The sequence below is a fragment of the Labrus bergylta genome, chromosome 4 (genome assembly GCF_963930695.1).
Source record: "Labrus bergylta chromosome 4, fLabBer1.1, whole genome shotgun sequence".
NCBI lineage: Eukaryota > Metazoa > Chordata > Actinopteri > Labriformes > Labridae > Labrus > Labrus bergylta.
The window spans coordinates 31,743,583-31,761,056 of NC_089198.1; the positions used below are offsets into that span (position 1 = coordinate 31,743,583).

Here is a 17,474-nt window from a genome sequence, read left to right on the forward strand (position 1 = left end):
TCGTGCTGAAGCCATGAACTTTAATCTCCAGTATTTCAATCATCTAATGTGACAGACCATTTATTCCCAGTGTGCAGTTCACGCATGGCTCTAAGTGTCATCCAACACTCCCAGAAAAGGAACTCATTTATACATTTCTTTTAATCCATCCTAAACACATACTCTACAGAAAGGCATCCTGGGAAATGAGACGTGTGCATGTTTTAAGAAGGACAGACTTGGCCTCTGGCGGTGGAGAGTGGTGGGCGCTGGTGTCTGATCTGTGGTGGATTTTGATTTGACTTAACACAAGAAACGTAATCCGATCGTGTCTGTAAGGAAGCCAGAGCGACATTTCTGTTACCCCAAAAACATAAACTTTAAATAAACTAAAAACAACATCTTCACTCACTTTTACATTATTTTCCACAAAGTGCCTTCTCCTTTTAAATTCTCCAAATAAATTAAAGACAAAATAAACACAACATAGATAAGAACTCAGGTTCATCTCATATACACACGTTTGAAGGAAATTATTTCAGTAACTTAAAGAGTACATTCTTTGTATTGCTTAAACATCAAACAAACACAAGTTGTTTTGATTTCCCTTAGAAATAAAGTGAATTCAAGTCATTCAATCCTTTGATTTCTTTCAATGGAGAGTTTTGATTTGCTCTTTTTCCTCCCGTCAGCAAATCAACATGTTGGATGTCTTCATGAGGTGGGCGGGGCTCAGGCGTGGCTGACGGGCAGCTGGGTCAATGAATGAGAGATGAGTGGCTGAAGCAGGAGAGGGTCTGGATTCTGAACTGAGGAGACAAAATAAAAACATGAATGTACATCAAAAAGATTATTTATTCCAAAAAAAAAAAAAAAAAAAGAGTTCTTTCTGTAACAGTTACTCCACGACTAACTTCTTTGTTTTTATAAACTCCTTTCTGTTAAGACAGTCATATCCTTTTTGTTTTACAATAATGATGATGTCCAAAATCACTCACTATATAGTGAATAAGCCATTTTGTCCTGGTGTTCATAATATGCCCCATCTAGTCCACTCATTGTATCCCACAATGCATTGTGAGAAGTAGTGTACAACCAAGCAGCAACCTCCGCTGATGAAAAATGAAGCCTGGGACAAAAAACAATATTTGTCTGATTTGTTATTGTCCTCATGGGGCACACACTGTATGGGGTACTTATTTTACTTTCTATTTTATTTTATGAACCATCCGCGTTACCCATAGTTACAGGATGTAACTTTTCACCTGTGTTGTTTGTAGAGCCCGTTATATTTTAAAGTCTGGTATGGATTGGATGGACTAACTAAATGTTTAAGCAGCTTTTAAGGAGCTTCTTCTCCTTGATCTCAATCTGTTGATTCTAACATACAGAACATGAAGTCGTCCACCATCAGTGCTCACCCTCACCCGTCAATATTTGAAGCACGGTAATGAGAACTGGCAGTGGATCTGAAGATGTGTGAAAACATTTCTTACCATCCATGTAAGTCAGGGTGGTGAGCAGCGGTGTATCTGGAGAAATAAAGGTTGTGTATTGCAGATCTTCCATCCGAGGTGGTGTCAGCTGACCAGGAGCTAGTGATGTCATCATGGTTGAGGAGGCGGGATGCGGGCTGATATATTTCTTTTGACGAGCTCTGCAGTTCTGAAACCACACCTGGATGGAGAGAGAAAACGGGTCATTAATATAAAATATCGACTTGAGTTTGCATATCCTCGCGTCCTCTCTCCTGACTGAAGGAATCAAGGAGAGGAGGCTTCTGTAAGAGCTGAGACGGTGGAGGGGAGACTGGTGTGGACGTACTTTCACAGTTTATTCTCACAGCACTGATCTGCATTAAATATAAAAGTATAACTAGCAATAAGAGTGAAACATATTGTCACACAACTTTATATAGGCTCGTTTAATTTAATTACTGTGGCATCACATGAAGCGACAGTTTGTACATCATTGACTTTTTAATTGAACAATTAAATGAATATAAACTCATGCAGCTCTGTGGTGGATTATTGTGCAAATCAAGTACAATAAAAGCCTCAGTTATCACACCTCACACTGATCTGTACATGAGAATATTTTTAAGGAAGATTAATTGATTTAACAACAACAATCAGCTGTTTAAACATTTACAGGCATCGATAGGTTCAATAAACAGCCTGTGACTAAAGTATCCATCCAGCTTAATGGATATTAAACTAAACAGATGACAGGTGAATCAGCTGTGCAGCTCGTCATCAATCAGACTGACGCTGTGGAACCAGGGATTTATCATTTGTTCTTGTTTCTGTTCCTGGCGTCCATTTGAACTCCTTTCTGGGAGGAGCTTAGAAACGACGCGAGTGAGAGATGCATCAGTGAACTGAGAAAAACTCTGTGTCCTCACAGTATTGATTTTCTTTGTAAACATTTACGATTTTTATAAATACAGCTGTTCATGCAAGTCTGAACACTTTTGCAAATGCACCAATTACTTGAATGTATTTGATATACAACCAATATAATGAATAAAAAACCTCTCTCCGATAAATTCATGGGCACTTTTCAATCGTCTGAATATCTTCAATGACATCTTTAGAGCACTTTTGGACATATCGAGTCATTTTTTCTACAGAGAAGTTAACTTCTTCTTCTCTAAGGGCTTAGGGAGAGCGCTCTCCCAGAGGTACACTTACTCACCTGAATAACCCTGCGGCTCAGACCGGTCCTCTCTGCCAGTTTCTGGAGAGTTTGGGCGTCTGGGTTGTTATCTTTAGCAAACTGAGTTTGCATTACCTACATATATCGAGATGACAGAGGGGGACAGGGTTACGTTTCTCAGATTTGAAGTTTAATCCCCGTATAATAATTCACAAGAGCAGACTGCACTGTTTAAATACAAAGCACTTCCTCCCACTGACACTAGAGGGCAGAAGAGCTCACAGACAGGGTTGAATATCACAGGTTTGAGCCTCACTTCTGAGTGGAAGTCCACAGCCCGTGTTTTGCAGTACCTGTAACTGGTCAACAGTGAAGCTGGTCCTGGCCCTCTTGGCGGGTCTGGGCGTGGTGCTGGACTCTTCTTTGTCTTCCACCTCCTCCTCGTCTCCTGGTTGCTCTGTAAGAAAAGAAACGCAACACAGGGGTCATAGGTCAGACAGAGCCAGAGCGTTGGTAACATCAGAGATGCATGGATGTAAACCTGCAGCTTTAATAGAATACAGTTAGTCTGATTGATCTACTGCTGGCTTTTATCCATTACCTTTGTGACAGAGCTGCAGCACAAAGATTTGAACTTAATATTGAAATTACTAAAGAAGAATCACTTGACATGTGTGAAACAGCACGCCACTACAAATTCTCATTCTGGGAAATGTGAATAAAACTATTAAAAACATTCTGTGATAAATGATGCAACAATGTGTGACTTGTTTTAATATCCATCAGTTATTTACATTTCAAAAGATCTTGCTGACAACAAATAAGACAGCAATAACTAGACTGACTCCGACACAAAAAGAAACTAAACTAGAAACTAAAATCTGATTTGTACTATTGAAAAAAAAGACCAATCATCGAGAAAGTTTGTTTGGCAATAAATGGGAGAAATGGATGATTTATAACAGAATGTAAAGAACATGGACTGACACAAAAGAACCTGGATTTTTAAACTTCCTTCTTTGATCATTAGAAACCGTGTCATGTTTATTTGTTATTTATTCTGTATTTCTCAGTGTGCCCAATATTTTTGAATATTGATTTTTTTTCCCCTTACATTCAACCTGACCTTTGTTATCCGTCCATTTTCCAATCATCAATCCCATGCTTTTACTCACCGTTTTCCTTCGCCCGTTTGATACTCTCCATCATGATTTCATAGTGGGGTCTGCAGAAGACCCTGTTCTCTAGAAGCCCACATTCCTCCCCAGTGGAAAGCTGGCGCTTACACGACGTGCAGGAGAAGCAGGCCAGGTGGAAGGTGCTTCCTCTGGCCCGACGCACCCAGTCACTGGAATGGATGTTACGCCCACAGCGGGCACAGCGCGTCCCATACCTCCTGTGGACAGATGTGAGACACAGAGGCCGAGTTTGAAGAGGAGTACAGGGTATGTTCCAGTTAAGATTATTATGGTCTGATGAAATCTAGTCAAGTTATCGGTCTATAAAGGAGATTCTCTGACCCAAGTCATGCCCAACACTTGAGGCTTTCTGGTGAGTCTTTAGATTCAGAGATTTCCTAATCCAGATGTTAAGGACAAAGTGCAGGACAGAGAATCTGGACTGCTGACTCCTACCTGGCTCCTCTAAGTACCTCAGTGGAGGAGGGGTATTTAGAGGAGCCAGGTAAGAGAGACCCGGGCACACACACTCTGGGCAGCGACGTGGTGACAAGCTTTTGTCCCCATTTTTAACATTTTTCCCGCGTGCATGTCAAGATTACTGGGTTTTGTTGGCTCGGCACCTTCCCTTCTTGTGTTCTTTTTGGCCGGGTCTCTCCGGCTCCTTTTGTATCTTTGATAAATGAAGCTCTAGCATAAGTTCAGTCAGGAAGACTATATATTTGCCTTCACGATCGGGTCTTTCTGATTCACCACTTTTCGCACGCTCACTCATGTTTCCGCTGTCATTTGATAATCAGCTGTCTCGTCAGCGGTACTCATCTAACCAATCGCATGGTGTTCCTCCCTCATTTCAGCCTATCATCGTTCTGCTCCTCTTTTAATTATGATTCTTTCTCTGCCTCTTCCTCTTCCTTCATGCTGATGTTTTGTACACCCCTCCAACTCCCCATCACCGCCCATCTTTTCAGAATCATCATCCATCAATTCTTCACTCATCTGGTCTCATTAAGTTCTCAGCTTCACCACCACCAGGGACTGGACTCCATTGGGGGATTTATTCTGTCGACACTCAGAATTGTCATTCTCCAAACACATCAACTGCCCCATAGAGTCCAAGCACCAAAGTCACATTTCCATGTTATTCATTTTAATAAATAATTTTCTTAATTCACTTGTCTCTTGATTGAACTTTGGTGGGTTTACTTTAAATAAAGCTTGGGATGAACTTCTGAGTGCAAATTACTCTCAGGTGCAGCAGATGAAGTAGGAGGCAGTCAAAGATCAGGTGTGTAGCAGGTAGAGAGAGAGAAACTTTTTACACCATTTTCTTGCCCTTACTAAAACACTGACCTCTTGAAATAATTACTTTTATATGAAAATAGGCAACACACAGGGGCCCCAGTTAGCCTAGCAGTTATGTCAGGTACCCCCTGTAAAGAGGCTATAGTCCTCGTCACCTTCACAGGTTCTAATCGGCCTCTTGCTTCATGTCTTTCCCCCCCTCTCTCCTCCCAACATTTCCCCTCTCTTCAGCCGTCATGTCCCATTAAGGATAAAATGCCCAAAAAATTAGCTTAAAAAAAGGTAACACACAAATAACATTAAAGACGACTGTAATCTCATCAGATGTGTTTTCCTGTTTCAAACATGTCGATTTTAAAGATAAAAGTATGTCTCACTAACCTGAAGTAGTCGAGTTTACAGAAAACTTGTTTCTCCTTGATATAGCAGCTCACGTGTCGCCCCAGAGATGTTTTACACACACTGCATGAGAGGCAGCGCACGTGCCAGCACAAGTCGTTCACCTGAGGTCGAGAAAAGAGACGACAGTTTGACTTTGGAGAGAAAAAGAATCCGTTCACATCTACTTTTAATCAAACACTGAAATGTAATTAGAACACAGTGGAACATTATTTTTCATCAGTTACAATTTCAACATTTTTCAAAAAAGAAAAACAGGAAGACCGCAGAACAGATGATAAGATTTATCAACACTTCTAACATGTATTTACTTGTAAAACCTGCATTAATGCTTACTGTAACAGGAATCAATCATCTTCACTGTAAATTAAATAATTCTAAACTTTGATTGCTTTTAGGTACACCTGAATTAAACTGTCCCAGAGTCTGCACAGTCTCTAGTGCTGCTAACCAGATATGACCATGTGTATTTAGCCCAGATGTCAAATTAAAAGTGTGACCCACACATGACTGAACTTGAACCACTGTTAAATGGACTTTAAGAGATTTTTTTGAGTGAGGCGTCAAGATGTTCATACAGTCTGCTATTTATAAATCATATTTTTAGACCAGTAATAACGATCACTACAACAAATGAAATGCTTGATTTGACTTTTCCAAAGTCGGGTGCAGTGGATAAGTCACTGAAGAACAGAGTCTTTTTTTTCTGGCACAACTTTACAGTCTGTCAGGGAGAGTGAAAGGTTTGAAGAGGTGAAAAAGCTCATTGGTCTAACTAGCCCACATTGTGCCTCATTGGCTGATATATATTTGGACGTAGGGTATATGATCGATTAAATTTATTTTTTAACCTTTTTTACATTTATCTCAATTTCTGTATTTAAATTATATTTTCAACGTGTTTCTGGGTGATCTCGATGAAGGCCACAAGCCGAAACACAATGGTCTAATAAAGTTAATTAAGACTGGATAATTCAAACACAAATCAAACACCATTAAAAGGAAATTTTTATGAAAAGAAATAATCTTTTACTTCTTCTTTGTCTCATTTCAGGCATTTTAAATAATACTGTTTCTCACAACAGAATTATATTAGGCTATGTAAATCGAAGAGTATAAGCCACACTCTTACATCATTGGACTTACAGGTTACAAAACTTTCGGCAATGTCCTTTTTTAAATTTCTGTAATAGTCTATTTAAAATAAAGAAAAAGGGAAAAAAAATTGAATAAACTACTTCTTTTTTTTTTTTTCAAACCATATCCTACAATACATTTCTCTCTTTGTTCATGTATTTACATATATTATTTACGTTTAGAGTTGTAGTTTGCACGCAGTTTAAAGTGAGTGTGACCTTGAGGAGGTACCGGTCCTCTATCTCCAGGCCGCAGGACGTGCACAGGGTCCTGCCCGGCAGAAAGGCCACCGTGGGGACCGAGGAGGAGGAGGAGGAGGACAGGGAGGACGGAGAGTAGCAGTCCTCGTCGAAAATATCTTCAGGCCCAGAGGAACCCTGACAGAGAAAACAATTAAAGAAAAAACAAGAACAGCTTGAAATCACTTTTTATAAAGGCTATAGGCCTAGCCCATCAGTTAGTGCGTCGTTTAGAGCTCAACACATATTAAACTTTGGCTATATAGGCTAGCTGTAATTCCGTCATTAAAAACACCTACTGAGTCGATGAATATATTCCCCTGCAGCTGAGTGAACACAGCCTCCGTCGTTCGCCTTTCTCCCTCCGACATGCTGTCAGTGAAGTCCATTAAGCCGAGAGACGACAGAGTCAGCTAAAGTCCCCTCATACTGTATCTCCATGACAACCGCAGTGATTAACCCGCACACTCATTAAGTTCACCCCAAACAAACCTTCAAGCATCTCTGTAAATGACTTTATTCACGTGTTGTTATCACGTGTTGAGATGTTGTCCTGACTTTTATTCACATAATTGTGGATTTTAAAACGTTATTTTTTTGCCAATAAAAAAGTTTCAAACTGTGGTGTAAAATGGAGACTGTCCGCAGCTGAACGTGATTCTTCCTGATTGATTTCTTGCTGCGCACGTGAACAATTAAGGCGCCACCAGGTGAGGGGAGGTCGGTATGCTGGCTTTGATGTCCCGGTAGTCATGGCAACGTCTCAGATCTAATTAACTAATTTACAGGCGCTTAAACTTTTATATATAAAAAAAGTTTGTAAAAACTGTAGATCTTAGTGTAACACATGTTTTTGTACACATACACAAATCAAACTAATAACTAAAAATATATTAAATAAAATCACTACTTGAAACTGGGCTCCCATCCCAGGCTTCACATTATGTGCTAGCCTACTTTAGGTGAAAGAGAAAGTTTATAGTTTGATTTTATTTTTTGATATTCAGCAACAGCATTTGATGTCCTCGGATAGATGATCTAATGAATGACTTATGAATTATAAACATGGCCAGCGTGCAGAATATTGCATGTTATGGATTGACCTCTAATTAAGTGGGAACACAAATCAGATAAAAGTAGCGCCATAAAAGATTTACCTTGACTTTATTTTATTCATAAAACTTTGTATTGAGAGGCCCTTTTTTTCTAAACGAAACAGGTTTAATAATATTTTTACAATATTAATATCACATCTCTTTGACTTTAAATGCCATGTTATCGATTAGCGTGCATTATTTCGGTGTTATGTTGTACCTGTAGGCCCGTTATTTATAGGTGTCATAATGGCCTACATGGATAGTATATGCGAGGGGGAAGTTTAACCCCTCTTAATATTATCGATCATTGCAACTATCTAGAGCGGATATCGCTTCTGCATATAGGCTAGGTCATAAATATGTTATATCGTATTTTACAATCACTTAAAATGTTCCTGTCTAAAAGTAGCCTAAATGTTTAATTTGATGTAGGATACATGATGCAAATGAAAATAAAAAGCAGGCTGTGTTGAAATTAATTTTGAAATAAAGCTTTGAGAGAAAAATCTTACAACATGACAATCTCTGAACTATGAAATTAAAAGTTAAATTCAAGTTACAGCATGCCGCCGCTTTTGTTTAAAATGTAATAATGGTGATATTAATCTTCAGTCTTATCAAGTATATTTGAGTTTTGCACAGTAGACCTACACCTATAGGCTCTTTGTGTGTATGGATGTGTTATCACTCACCACGCTGTGGGACACGGAGGTGAACATGTTCACGGATCATCTGTGGACTCCTCTGGCACATCGACGCGCAGCCAGATGTTTTTATTCCACAGGAGCTGAGAGGACAGGGAGCCAGATGTTTGACTCCCCTATTAGTCCACCGCTCTTCAGCGTGCTTCAACCCGGTTTATAGTCTCGACCCTTTTTTCTCTCACCAGTCAAACCAGTCTGAGAGTCACAACTTGTTCTGTTGTCATTTAAAGCAGCGCGGCGCACCGCCCACTGTGAGGCCCTGACCCGCCCGCTGCTGCGGAGTAATGATGTGAGGATAGTTTTCATTTGGCCTTTTTAGTTACCTTCTACTTTTATCTGAGCCTTTTCAAGATTTCAAGATAACAAAAATAAATATATATATTTTTTAAGGTCAGGTAAGAAATGGATAATAAATGCAACATTCTCCTGTCATCAAATCTAAAACTTGAAGTCAGACTCACTGGCGGAGCTAGACAGTCCTGACCAGGGGGGCCAAACTGGGGCCCTGACTTACACATAGGAATAAACAAACACACACATGGATGATGAGAAGCATTATTTACCCTTTCTATCTGCACTCATAATATCTATGTTAACTTATAACATTAAAGTAGCCTTTCTAAAATATTCTTGCTTAAAAAATAAGTCCCTTTGCAAACTAATAAAGAAAAGTGTAATTTTGAAATGTAAAGAAAGTCTCAATAACTGCCTCCAACACATGCTGAATAGTTGATCTTTTTAAGTCCTGTCTTTGAGAAAGAAAATAACTGATCATAGGTAATCATTTTGGGGTGGGCACAGGGTTGGCTAATCATGTGGGCCAGGCCTTGTTGGCGTAGGCAGTGTGTCAGTTTCATATTCTGAAGGTTGTTGAGCCTCACACAGGGGCAAAATTCACACAACACTGATGACACAACATGGAAAATAACTAAGTTCTTGTCATGCTAAACGGTAAATTACAGCCTGGAGCATGAATAGTTACAAAGCCTTTACTTGCCAATCCTTTAATCTGCACCCACATCATTAAAAAAAAACACTAAAGAACTTTTTAAAACCGTATTTATGTTCTTTATCAAACCTTCTGAAAAAGTCGACGTTCTTCTGTGAGCAGCATTTCTCTTCACTCAGCCCTGTGACGTTATCTGTGTTCCTCATCTTTCCCCTCCTCGTCTTCAGAGACTTTATGAACACAGCACAGGTCGAGTTTAGGGACTGAATGATATTATTTTAGACACCAACACCGTCTGAGCGGCAGCAGCACTCACAGGGCAGCTCACTGATACACTGAACTGCTGAAAACTATTAATGTTCATTTAGTGTGAGACAGAGTTAAGTTACTTTAGAGCCTTTAGAGGTTATCATTGTAATATTTAAAAACCTTTATGTTATATGATGTTTTTTAAGTTACTGTAAAATATACATAACCCCAAGACATTTTGTCCTACCCTTACTTATATTTATGGATTATCAAAATATTGAGGACTTTGTAAGTGACGTGTTCAGTAATGAGTTGAAGTGTGGGTTCAGGGCTCTGAATGCGAGAGGGGATGAAGTGAGACTTTAAGTGGAGACGATGGCTCACCAGAGTCAGGGGTCAAAAAGGCATGAATGAAACATTCTCCGAGGGCACTTTGTGAATGGAGAGAGGAAGGGGGACTGGGTCCAGAATCCTTTGGGCCTTATATGTCAGCAACCTGATCCCTCAGACCGCCGAGCCTTTTTAACTGGATGTTTATGAGAACGTTTAACATCACGCAGACGTGTGCTACATAGAGGGTTTTTTTTTTCTTAAACATTATTTTCATTGATGTATTTTTATGACAATATAATCCAAACAAAGTCACAAATTCATCTAAACCCTGTGTCAAGGATATAAGAGCATATCATCATATATCATCCATGTGTCAAATCCAAGCTGTCCACTATGATAATATCCATAAACTAAACATATAAATAAAATAAAACAATCCATATATGGAAGCAGATGTTGTCAAGACGAGTCCAAATGTTGCAGAAAGGGACCCCAAGAATCTCCCCATTTATGTTTACAATTTTAATTATGAGTGCACAATTTCTCCATGTGGATCACCAAACCAGTTCATGCAGCATGGTGGAGTCGCTGTCTTCCAGTCTTTGAGAATCCTTTTATTTTTTTTTAGATAATAACATGCCTATCAACAGAGATGTTTGAATGTTTGAAGGGAGCATCAAGGAGTCCTCTAGTGTGCTTAATAAAAAAGAAAAACTGTTGTCATGAATGAAAGAATTAGCTCCACCATGATAATTACATTGAGCCCAAAAACAAATACTGAACGTACCATTATTTCAATCAGGAGTGAAAAGTGAATTAAGAAAATCATTTATTACAATGAATAACATGGAAATGTGTCTTGACAGAAAGACTTTGGTGCTTGGACTCTATGGGGCGGTTGATGTGTTTGGAGAATGTTTCTGAGCGTTAACAGAATAAATCCCCCCATGGAGTCCAGACCCTGGTGGTGGTGAAGCTGAGGACTTGATGAGACCAGATGGGTGAAGATTTGATGGAAGATGATTCTGAAAAGATGGGCGGTGATGGGGAGGAGAAGGGGTGTTCGTAACATGAGCATTAAGTTACTAAAGTCAGAGAAAGAATCATAGGAGCAGAATGATGATAGGCTGACAATGAGGGAGGAAGACCATGCAATTGGTTAGATGAGATGGCTGAAGAGACAGCTGATTATCCCACAGCTTGAAAATGACAGCAAAACATACTGCAAAAAAAAATTAGATTCTGCAATATTTCTGACAGCTTCAGGGTTCATCCATTCATTGAAGGGAGAGGGTCCAGGAGGACCGAAATAACATCAAGTCAAACCTTAGTTGTTGCCTCAGCTTGACAGAAAGTCTTGAATTTAGAAATCCTCAGCTTCCTCTCCTGTAGTCTGAAATAAAGGAACATGTTTTTCATATCCTCAATAGTGTTGTTTATTTTACTAATTTAAAAGACTCCTGGACCTTTTGAATGTTATGGATCAACTTATATTTAGTTGTGGCGCCAATTTATAGCAAACCTATATCTAAAGACACTTTACAAAAAACAGGTTTAGACTGCACTCTTCATTAAAAACGCTAAACGGACTTGAGCTTGTATAGTGCTTTTACACCGCAGGTCACAACTACACATTGACACAGTGTATGTGAATGTACTACTAATCCCATTCATGCACATTCATACGACGCTGACAAAGCAGAAGGAGCAACTTGAGGTTAAGTGTCTTGTGTCCAAGGACACATCGGACATGTGGCTGCAGGAGCTGGGGATCGAACCCCCAACCTTCTGGTTGAGAGACAAACAACTATTTACAAAGACCAAACAATAATCCATCATGAGCACTAAGCAACATTCAGCCAATCAAAATGAATCTCTGTTCCAGCAGGCAGACGTAAGATTTAATTTGGACTTTTCCCATTGTCTCTCTCACCTGTGGCAGACCTCTCCACTCCCTCGCTCCCTAAGCCTCTTGGAGGATTTAGGACAACACTCCAGCAGACGGCATCTGCTGCTGGACTCAAAGAGAGGAGTGGGGAGTCTGAGTTGTGGGGATTTAACTCTGAGTGACGACCCCCCCGGACTTCATGCTGAAAGGATTCTTTCCCCTTTAATTTAGAGCAGATCATTGTAGCATTTGTAAATGTTCAAATGTCCAGTGTACCTGTCAGTGCTGCTGGAGATGTGATGTGTAAAACAGCCACTAAATGAATGATGGTGGTCTATTAACGTGGAAGCTCTCCCTCCCTTAATAACTCAGGATTAGAGATATGATGCAGCTGCTTTTATTTCCATTTGTTCTTAAACGTCTTTAACTGAAGAAGGACTGAGAGCTCCGGACAACACACACGCTGCAGACACCTGCTCCTCACGAGGGGCGGGGGATAATGTAGCTGTCAAATCTGAGGTGTAAGCACAGGTCAAACGGTCGTCAACAAGAAGGATTACATCTTTTTATTTGACCTGCATCTGCCTCTAAGGGCCAGGGGGAAAGGAAATGATCCAAACAGCAGATATCTTATTTGAGCCTGCGTCACTTCGGTCTTCATTTGCTTTTATTGAACTGAATTAAACAGACTGTTTTTTTTATTTTTGTGCTTTTTATGCCTTTATTTTGGCGATAGGACAACAGACATAAATTGGAGAGAGAGAGAGAGAGAGAGTTAAACAGACTTGTTGTTGTTTGTGTGTGTGTAAAAAATATAAATATTACAACTAAGACAGAATGTTGAAAAGGCTGACTTGATGTTTTAATTCATGTAAAAATCAATGTCTCTCTGGGGCGCTGGTGGCGCAGTGGTTAGTGCACACACCCCATGTATGGAGGCTGTAGTCCTCAAAGCGGGCGGCCCAGGTTCAAATTCAACCTGTGGCTCCTTTCCCGTATGTCATTCCCTTTCTCCCTGATTTCCAACTCTATCCACTGTCCTATCTCTGAAAATAAAGGCACAAAATGCCCCAAAATCAATGTTAAATTCACATCAATAGATTTCTAATAATAAAAGAAGCTCAGTGGAGAGTTTTCTCATCATGTCGTCAGGGTTCGTGATGGTGGCGATGTTTGTCTGAGGGCTTGGTTTCCCTCCTCAGCCAAAAACATCCCAGCGTCACACACAAAACTCACGCTTGTTTTGAGTTGAAAGCAGCGGTTGCTTTTGGTTAGGTCATGACATGCCGTGCTTATCTCTGTGCTCCCAGTGTAACCATACGGGTGTGTCACCATACATGAAGCCGAGTGTGTGTGTGTGTGTGTGTGTGTGTGTGTGTGTGTGTGTGTGTGTTTGTTTGTGTGTGTGTGTGTGTGTGCTGCCGAAAGCACATCTGAGATCACTTAGCTTGATGTCAGGGAGAATCCCTTGTGCCAACTCCCATGTCTCCATTGGTTACCTGATGCTGACAGGAAGTGTTGGGTTGTGACAGGTATGACTGGAAGATGGTGGTCCTTTCACTCAGTACTTCACAGGTGGTTACAATTAGAGAAGTTAGCATGTGTGTGTGTGTGTGTGTGTGTGTGTGTGTGTGTGTGTGTGTGTTTTTCATAATGTGCATGTGTGCATATTTGTTTGCAGGAGACAATCTTTATAAAATGTATTTGAACTGTTTTACTTGACAAAAAACTGATCACAGTGCACATTAGTTGTAATGTCTGAGCGGTCTCACGCTCCCCACTCTGAGTCTGAGTACTTACCATCTGGTAGACGATACAGAGATCCCCGTTTTAAAAACTCAAATCAAGATTGTGGATAATGTTTCATGAGGCTGCTTTAGACAGACCCAACATTGACCTTCCAATGCAGGAGCACTTCTGATAAACAGGCAGAGACCTCAAGCAGAACCAGACTCATTGTGAACAACAGGTCATATAGGCTTATGGTAAAATACAAATACTACTGCGGTCGCATTCAGACCATCTATGCACCGTGCAGCAGTCACTGGATTTTTTTTAAACGTCACTCCCCCTCCCATTGGCTCGAGGTGAATTCTCCGGAGAATATCCTAATGCTTTCTCACATCAGCTCGCTCGGACTTCATGCAGATAAAAAACTACATGTAGGAATCTGGCAGGAGAATCAAGAAAAACTGTTTGTGTTCACACATACAGCTCCCCCGGCAAATATCAGGATTTTTTCAGGAGTTTTCTGCAGGTGTGAAAGGCCTAATAGTGAAGCCTGTGCTCACTATATCATGGCGTCTATAGCCCACTGAATGTCAGATAAATGTGTTTGTTAGCAGCCAATAAGACGATGAAGTGAAATGTAGAGAGGAGCCAAGATTGCTGTTAGTAACTCGACTCTTTAGTTATTATACATGTTGTCATTTTGCCTCAGATAGGATCGGATTGCATCATTACAAAGTGATCTATCAATGTTGCCCCCTTTAGTTTCAGCTCTCAGCTACAGTACCCCATCACCAGGACAACCAAAATAAACAGAGGGATTCTGGGTAGTGTATTGCAGCGACAACAAAAGATAAAGGGGGGCATGGCTGGATGGAACATGGGACTGCAACATCTGGGCCTCATTAGCATTGAGGGCCAAAGACAGATGACTTGGACTTTGCAAAGTGACACAGTGTAGAGCTGGATGGAACGAGGGGGAAATGACATCATCGAGGGAAACTGATAGAGACATTTCTGGACCTGGATGGATTTAGGCTAATGTCACTAAATGTTTAAGGTATAGTGGGAGGAGTAGTGGGAGGAGTCTGGTGACTGGTAATGCAAACACAACAGCAGTATACACCTAATCGTGGAGCCATTGAAGAGAGCAGTAAAAACTTTCAGAGCCAGATTTCTCTGGCTTGGATAACTGTTGGAAATATTAGAGGAAATGTAAGTACTCAACAAAAAATATATAACATAGGTTTAGTTTTTAAATTAATTATAGATATTTTAGTGTAAAAATTACATTTTACACATTTAAAGGTCAAAGCTAGGTTAGCTCAGCGACTGAATGTCTGTCATCTCCCACTCATGAAAAATCCACACTACGCTGAGATATCATCACGTTCTGTTGTGTTTTCTTCACCCGTCATGTGTAGTCAAAACTCACTGGATCCTTCATTCAGTCAGTGAATACTTAAAACCTCCCTCACTGCTCCAAAGGAAACAGTGCTCTCAACTTAGGAGGCAAGTTAGCATGCTAGCTCTCTCCTGAGATTACTGCGGTCAGTCGAAGCCTGTATTGCAACACCGGAGGCCTTCACAGTGTCTTTGATGCTTAAACACTCACAGCATGAATTATGGATGAAGCTGCTGTCTGCCTGCTGGCTGCGTTCAGTTTTTACTGTTTTAAGAATATCCCTAAACGTCAGTGGGCCTGCATGCTAAAGGTACAGTTAAGCCATGAACAAGGTCAAACATGTTTCTTACAGAGAAATTTTTTTTGAGCTTCTAATAACTGATGACTAAATTTTAAATAATCACTGCGCAATGCACACTTATTGGCTTTCCTATCAGGTGTATAGAGTCCAGTCTTGCTGTTGGTACTTGTTTATTTTCTGCCCACTAAATATCAGGTTTCCTTGGTGTGGGACGGCTGTGGTTCAGAGGTAGAGTTGGTCAAATCTCAACTGGATGGTCGGGGGTTTGATTGGTTTAACGCTGACAGTTAAAGTCCGATGTGTCCTTGGGCATGACGCTTAACCCCAAGTTGCTCCCCTGCTTTGTCTGCGGTGTATGAATGGGATAAGTTACTTCTGATGGTCACTTTACATATCAGCCTCTACCATCAGTGTGTGAATGTGTAGGTGTGACCTGCAGTGTAAAAACACTTTGAGTAATCAGAAAACTAGAAAAGCGCTACACAAGCTCAAGTCCATTTACCATTTTGTATAGTGGCTCTAAAGACACGGCATTACTCATGAGGAAACCAAATGGCAAATAGAGCACAGGGACAATAAATGACAAAATAAACAGGAAATGGTATCTGAGTAATTAAAGATACACATTTTGGATACTTTGTCTTTTTTTTTAAAATAATCCTTTATTTGAGAATCTTTTTTTTAATTACTTTTTATTGTCATCATGTCTTAACATACAGTACACATATTTTATATTCAACATAAGGATGACAATATTTTACATTTATACAAGTGGTGTCAAAAAGGTTGTGTCCCCCAGTGATGTGGAAATACTAAAAATAACACTTACAATACAGAAACATATATTACAGTTGTTTAAAGTAGCTTGAAGTAAACTAGCTTGGATCTGTGTTACATAAATTCATACATTTTTCCCTCAAACTTTATTTGAGAATCTAAACTCTTTTACAGTGTAGTTTAGTGGATAATTCAGAAATGTGTTTTATTTATGTTTTATATAGTAAGTGGACGTTTTGTGCTTGATCATATTGAGCACTTTAACGTTGGCGTCATGGGGCTTCATTTTGGCTCCTTTTTTTTTTTTTTAACCCTGGAGGTTACTTCTTTGAGTCGAGCACCAGTGTCCTGTGTTTTAATTTAATGTAAGTTCAGATACAGCCAACATCACATAATGCCATGTGTGTCACCTCCCAGCTCTGTCACAAGAGATGTTGGTATAAAATAATCTGCTCTTCCTCTCACATGTTCATAAACTCTGTAAAGGATTTACCTCAGTCTTAAGTTTATATTCCTTACTTTTATTATTCCAATTTAGAAATCTGACATCGCAGATGCTTTTTATTACACATGACAGCTCAAAGTTAATGGCAGGAGGGTTTTCATATTACTTTTGTTTCAACACATAAACCACAGAACTTTCCTTCATCAAGTAAAACATATATTTCCCATAATCCCTTTCCAAGTACGTCCGAGGCCTCTCTCTGTGGTGCTGAGGCTACATGGCTCTGCCCGTCGCTTGGTTTGGTAACGAGACTCAAACACCAAAACTTGAAATGCACTAAAAGCCTCCTGTTGGTGTTGACAGGCCACTTTCATCCTATTTCTGTATTCCTCTTGTTGCACACGCAGATACATTACAATAAATCTGAGAGTTGCAGGAAAAATTCCCCTAACTCTCTGTGTGTTTTGGCCCGCACGTTTGATAGCCATCAAGATACTTCCTGTAGTCTTTCACTCTTGTGTAACAAAAACTGAGAGAGAACTTCAAACAAGCCAAAGAAAATGCTTTATCTTCAGATCCTGTAATACTGAGGCTCTTTGAGTTTTAGATCCATGGACCCTAAGAATCCTTTATAACGCCTTGACAGATCCCCCTTTACCTGAAGGTTACTTTCTGTGGTCAGAGTTGATGCTACCTTCCATTT

The 17,474-nt window shown here is 40.0% G+C and overlaps 1 protein-coding gene across 3 annotated transcripts; it reads right to left on the minus strand.

Moving 5' to 3' along the window:
- lhx8a (LIM homeobox 8a) lies at positions 1 to 8,874 on the minus strand. 3 transcript variants are annotated; one of them, XM_065954374.1, is made up of 8 exons: positions 8,685 to 8,874; positions 6,833 to 7,033; positions 5,502 to 5,623; positions 3,813 to 4,033; positions 2,991 to 3,094; positions 2,677 to 2,772; positions 1,476 to 1,656; positions 1 to 788 (listed from the first exon to the last, which is right to left on the minus strand). In XM_065954374.1, exons 1-8 carry the CDS (start codon positions 8,709 to 8,711, stop codon positions 712 to 714), a joined length of 1,029 nt encoding a protein of 342 aa, XP_065810446.1. In that variant the 5' UTR covers positions 8,712 to 8,874; the 3' UTR covers positions 1 to 711. The 3 variants fall into 3 exon arrangements, with proteins under 3 accessions (XP_065810446.1, XP_020485728.1, XP_020485736.1); XM_020630072.3 differs by lacking the exon at positions 8,685 to 8,874 and adding an exon at positions 7,195 to 7,559; XM_020630080.3 differs by lacking the exon at positions 8,685 to 8,874 and adding an exon at positions 7,195 to 7,557 and having other exon boundaries at positions 6,875 to 7,033.
- Positions 8,875 to 17,474: the final 8,600 nt, after the last annotated feature.